Source organism: Aristolochia californica, unplaced genomic scaffold (assembly GCF_029961685.1).
Source record: "Aristolochia californica isolate CCGP_79_NKW_82.1479 unplaced genomic scaffold, dmAriCali1.0.hap1 SCAF_16, whole genome shotgun sequence".
Taxonomy (NCBI): domain Eukaryota; kingdom Viridiplantae; phylum Streptophyta; class Magnoliopsida; order Piperales; family Aristolochiaceae; genus Aristolochia; species Aristolochia californica.
The window spans coordinates 19,600,646-19,606,811 of NW_027181837.1; the positions used below are offsets into that span (position 1 = coordinate 19,600,646).

Sequence of the window (6,166 nt, forward strand, 5' to 3'; positions counted from 1 at the left end):
CAGTCAAAAAATGTTGCATTCACTGCTACAAATTTCAGTCACATTAACAGTATAAGTACAATGTGATGAGGAAAAGGAATCTATGAATTCCAACTCCAAACAAACTGACCCCCTTTATATCAGGTCAGATAAGAATAAGATCAAGCTTCTAGTGTTACATTGATCAAGTGAATTCAAAGATTTAAGAAATAAAAAATAACCAGGTTAGTTCATAATGAGGATCCGCATGGTGACACTCCTATTTCTGGAATAGCTAAATTGCTCAAATAATACACTTTTTTGGTGCCCTTAACATGGCCTCAAACAGTGTTTGACCTTCTAATAAATTTGTAGTAGGTTTGAGTTGTTCCACTACAATATTAAGTCCGTTCCTGTTAGTTCTATTATGGTAAGATGAATCAAAATATTTTGCAAAGTTTGTATTATTGGCCAAGAAAAGATCATGGAAGGAGAAGCCAAAATTCCTTTCTGAAAAAAAAAAAAAAAGGAATGTAGAGAGGCGCTGGCATCGGACCTGAAACAGGCATACACATACCTTCAAATGAAAATCCTGAAATAACGAGCAGCCCCATTGAACTTTGTACCACAACAACATGATCTAACAGAGCTTGTACTAACCAACTGCTCCCAGCAAACTCCCAAATACAAGTACATATCCCGTTGTGAATTAATCTATTCAAATGAATTAGTTTACAACTGAGCGAGCTCCTGTGGGTTCTCCATTGCTTCCTTAAGTATCTGTTCGGCTCTTCTTTTCTTGTCATCCTTCTCATCATCTCTCCCAAACCATGTAATCATTTCCTCCGAACCTGAGCCTGGTCCACTTGCCAATGGTGTAGCAACTGATTTCTTATGGATCCCAAATTTAAAATGCACTGTCGGCCTCTTGTTGGGAAGAATCTTCCTCTCGTTCTCTACGTTTTCAGAAACCCCACTCTTTGCAGCTTCAATAGCTGGTGCAAAGGTTTCAAGCACTGATATGTTTTTTTTGGCATGCCCGTCATTAGCAAGTTTTTCAGGAAGAATGAGAGGTGAGACATTCCTTTCTGCAGCTTGTAACGGTGGGGAAAGAAAAGGATTAGCCTCCATAACCCTTTTTGCCTTACCAGCATCAATGGGATCCACAGAAGCTTGTGCCGAGGCACCATTAACCAACCGCTGCTGCAAACTCAACAATGATTTTTCTGCCTTCCTATGCTGCTTTGCCTGCTGAATCTTATCTGTCTTAGGATCAGTGGTCCTGTCATTCCAAACAGGGGTATGCACATAAGTGTGTGGGTCTGGAAGTGCCGGCAACCAATCAGGTATGTGCTTTGCAGGTGGTGCTTCTCCGAGCTGTGAGAAACTTGGGGCGGTTTTTATGGCCCTGAGAACTGGAAAACGAGGAATAGGTCGTACAAATGGTGTCTCCTCAGCACAACGCACATACTCTGTGATTTCCCGAACCGTGCCAGAACCAAGTAGCCAATGATTTACGTCAGAAGCACCAGAAAATCCCTGTGTGGGCCCTACCAAGTCTTCCAATCCGCCGATGATATCAAACACATTACAATCTGTTCTACCAGCTAAATTGGCATAAAAATGTGCTGTCTTCCCTAAATCACGAAGGTACCGGATTGCAATATCAGAGAGAGCTTCTAAAGCAGACTGTTGGAAGCCCTGGAAACCCACGGTCTCACAAATCTGTGCAACAGCTATTCTAGCAATCGCACGACCAAATTCGTCTCCAGCAGGTCTCTTCTTGGGCTCATTTTCACTCTGTCTTCCACTCTCCCCACCGCCATCGCTCATATTCAAAAATCATATCATTCTCCAGAACAAGGGTTTTAAGATCAATCATTCATCCATCTAAAATTCTCGACCACGATCTTGGCCTCAAGCTACAACACCTCTCCTTGATTCTCCCCTCCCAACTGAGATTCCCCAGAAAAGCCAGCATTCCTCGAGCTCTAAAACCCAAAAAAACCCAAGAACAATCTCGCATCTCAGCAGCAAGCTCCTCCGCAGCGTACAGATAGAATGCCAGAAACGAACAAGCGAAAACAACTCGGGTAGAATATCACAAATTCTTACCAGTGCCTTCAGCGGCAACGAAGTGAAAAAACAGCTATAAATGCGCTAGAAGCTGAACTCTCCCCTGACACTGAAACCCTAGAAAGCAATTTTGCAGAGAATCACGCTTTACTCTTCACTGGAAAGAACAGATTTCGACGGAATTTGCGGTTTCCTGAGAGGAACAGCAACGGTTTTTTGAAAAATAAAATGAAAATAAGAAACCTCGTTTAAACCCTAAAAGAACCAACGGATCTAAGAAACAGAGACTGGATAGGCGAGCTGAGCTGAAGCGAGGCGGCGGATATTTATAGAGGCCGAGACGCGAGATTTTCAATTTTAGGGCATTTCGCGTCCCTCAATCTGATTAGTGCACTCTTGGAACCAGTTTAAGTGAATGAATTAGTTCAAGTTAAGTTATTTGCATTAGGTCATTAGTGTTGAATGATTTCCTCTTCATTTGAATCACATCGGGTAATGTTTTTGGGGGGAATTAAGTTTCATACCTATTTTGTGAATCATCCTTAGGAATTGTTTTTTCGTCATTTGCCTTTTGTTCTCCCTCTCCCTCAGCCTTCCTCTCTCGACGAATTTTTTTGCCCCCTTTTTTTTCCTTTCATCTTCGCTCTCTTCTTCCTCTCGTCTTCACACTCCCTTCTTCTCGTCTACGCATCTCCTCTCATTGTCTCTCTCAGCCTCCCTCTTCCTTCTCCCTCTCGGCCTCCCCCTCTTCTCACTCTTGGCCTCCTTCTCCCTTCTCACTCTCGCTCTTCTCATTCCTCCCCCCCCCCCCCCCCCCCTCCCCTTTTCCTTCAATTCAACCTATTTCGGTTTTGATTTCCTTCGATTTTTGACATGTAGGTGTCAATTTCTTCGATTGGGCTTCAATTTTTCCATTCTGCAGTGGTTTTCCCCAATTTTTATAAGGTAAGTTGAAACCCTAATTTTTTTTCAATTGATTTAGTGATGTATTTGATTTAATTTTAATTTTTGTGCATATTTTGTATTGATTGTGGCCTAATTGTGGGATTTAGGCTTAGGGTTTATGGTATTTAGGGTTCAATTTCGTCTTGATGGGGTTTAATTTCAGGATTAGAGTTAAGGTTTGGGACTTTTAAGGTTTTTAAGGTCTAGGGTTTAGCGTTTAGATCTCGAATTAGGGTTTAGGGTTTTTTAAAAAAAAATTAGGGTTCTCGATTTTTGGGGTGATAGGGTTTTAAGGGTTTAGGGTTTTTGGTTCTTTTTAATTTTTTATGGTTCTTGATTAGGGTTTAGGGTTTGGGGTGATAGGGTTTAGGGTTTAGGGTTTGGGGTGTTTAGTCCAGTTGAAATATGGTTGAGTCGCCTACACGAGCATCCATTAGCCAACGAAACCCGACTCCCATCACTAACGATGTATGGTTTGTAGTGACTGCGAAGTCATATGGGGATCTACCAGGGGTGCTCGGTGAATTTGGACTTGATGAGTGTGTTTTTTCATTGTTCTGATCATCTACAATGGAATTAGTTTGATTAATTTTGAAATATTTTAGAATGTTGTTGAAATATAAGTGCTATAGAATGATCTTGACAAGTGGTGAGGAAATTTGGGTGTTATAAATATCCACCACATGGTAATTTTTTTATTTTTTTTTGTGTTTTCATGTGTTCCTAGTTACTATGACAGGTAATGATTGTCTGACAAAAAAAATTCCATGAGGACCATCTCAAATTTAGATTATAAATGGCTAGAAGAAGACAACAAACTCCTCGATCATATGACATTTGGACCTTCGAAGATGATCGTAAAATGCTCGATCTCTTAGTTGAGCAGCTCAATATGGGGAACAGGATGCCCAATGGGGTTTGGAAGCATGAGGTGTATTTGGATTATGTCAATAAGTTCAATGAAGACGCAGCTAATAAAAAAATTGTTGAACAGCTCCAGGATCAAACAAGATCATAGAAGAAAACTTATCAAACAGTAACAAGTTATCTCAACACTAGTGGGTTCGGCTGGGATGCAACCACACACTGAGTTACTGTATGTTATTCTATATGACAAGATTACATCAAGGTCAGTAAATTATGATGTACTATAAAACATTTTGTATGTTTTTCGCATGACTAGAACTCTATTCCAAGTCGTCTAAATGATATTTTATTCTTGTAGGAGCATAAAGATGTTAAAAAATATAGACAATAAGGTTGCCCCCTTTATGACAAATTGGTTTTGGTAGTGGGAAACTCAATAGTCATGGGGACAGTAAGTCAAACTAGCGTAGACGTGTGCAATGATGTCTAGCATAAAAAAGAAAATTCACCCTTGGACATGCACGAGGATGTCGATTTAGTTATAAATACTCCATCACCATTTTGTAGCGGGAATGAGTCAACACCTGATCAGTCTCAAAGTGGTAACCCATCAACTTCAAGTCGTCATAGAAAGAGATCGAAAATGTCCACTGATGATATTTTCATGTTCCTTGATGCAATGAAGGAAATTGTTGCGGTATTGTGTGATGCTATCAAACCTAAAGATGGTAAAGTCGAAGAGAATTGGTTTGAACCCCTCACGGAAATCCCGAACATGTCAAAAAAGTTGAAGTTTCACGCTCTTCTATGGTTGGATACGGAAATTAAGTGGGAAATGTTTACGAAGCTTACACTGGAAGAGCGGCTCAAGTGGCTTCAAGATTGTTTTAATGAAGAAATGTAGTATTGAGTTTTAAGTATATTATCTACATTGGGACTAGTCTGTTGAATTTTAATGATGTTTTTTTAATTATGACATTGTAAGACTAATTATGGATAGATTATAAATGTTATTATGGTTAAGATTTGGGTTTTCATGATTGTTGTGTTCTTATTGTGTGGATGAATATTGTGGATGTGTGATTGGATATAATTGTGTAAAAGTGTAATTGAAAATAAGTTATGATTGAAGATAAGGGTATGTTTTTGTGTTTATGACTTTTAGGAAGAAACAAGAATTATTTTTGTGGTCGTCATTGTGCTTGTGGTGATCGTATTTATAGGTTTCCATGGATATTAAGAAAGACAAAGTAAGTATTGTAAGTATGATAACATTCACATGTATTTTGTACGGGAAGATAGTATCTCAGCCATAGGAATAGACGTGCACTACGTCCTCGTGGGATTGGTGGTCCGACTTATTTGCAAAAGGCATTAACGAAATCACCTGTTAAATTTCAAAAAGTTTACAGGATAAATCAAATTGTGTTTCATAAATTGGCAAAGATATTTTATAGTAAAAAAATTTTATCACCCACAAAGACCATCTTAGTGGAAGAACAACTTGCATATTTTCTCCTAACTATTGGTCAACAACAATTGTATAGTGTCACAGTAGATATGTTTGATAGATCAAATTGGACCATAAGTAGGTATTTCAATAAGGTGTTGAATGTTATTGTCAAACTTCAATCTGATTACATCAAACGGTCTTCAGAACGCACTCACTCAAAGGTTTTAAACAATCTAATGTTTTATCCGTATTTTAATGTAACATAACTTGGCCTTTAATGAATAATTTTAGATTAATATACAGAATTACTTTGTATTAATTGAAATGATATACTTAGGATTGTATTGGGGCTATTAGTGGAACTTATATCAAAGCAAACATCCCACTTGAAGAACAATAAAAGTTCTGGAACAAAAAGGGTTATCTCTCACAAAACGTGGTGGCAGCATGTACATTTGTCATGCAATTCACTTATGTACTTGTTGGATGGGAGGGATCAGCAGTTGATTCTCGTGTACTGAAGAGCGCATTGACTCGGGAAGATAGAGTTTTTGTAGTAGAAGGTAAATAATATTTTTTTATTCAATCTCTTTTTATCTATTATTATCTTCAATTATTTTAGGTGGAATATATTTTTTATTGTAGGTAAATATTATCTAGTCGATGCTGGTTATACAAATATGCCAGGATTTTTTGCTCCATATCGAGGAACTCGTTATCATCTACAAGAATTTGGAGATAACCTTCCTAGAAATGATAAAGATTTATTCAATCGAAGACACTCATCTTTGAGGATATACTATTGAACGAGCTTTTGGTGCTTTAAAAGCTCGATTCAAATGTTAAAAGGCGCTCCTCCGTTTTCTT

General features: G+C 38.4%; 1 protein-coding gene across 1 annotated transcript; it reads right to left on the reverse strand.

Annotated features, from left to right (window-relative positions):
* Positions 1–445: 445 nt before the first annotated feature.
* LOC137953372 (transcription initiation factor TFIID subunit 8-like) lies at positions 446–2,339 on the reverse strand. The gene has a single exon (XM_068800740.1). It carries the CDS (start codon positions 1,789–1,791, stop codon positions 691–693), a length of 1,101 nt encoding a protein of 366 aa, XP_068656841.1. The 5' UTR covers positions 1,792–2,339; the 3' UTR covers positions 446–690.
* Between the last annotated feature and the right edge of the window lie 3,827 nt (positions 2,340–6,166).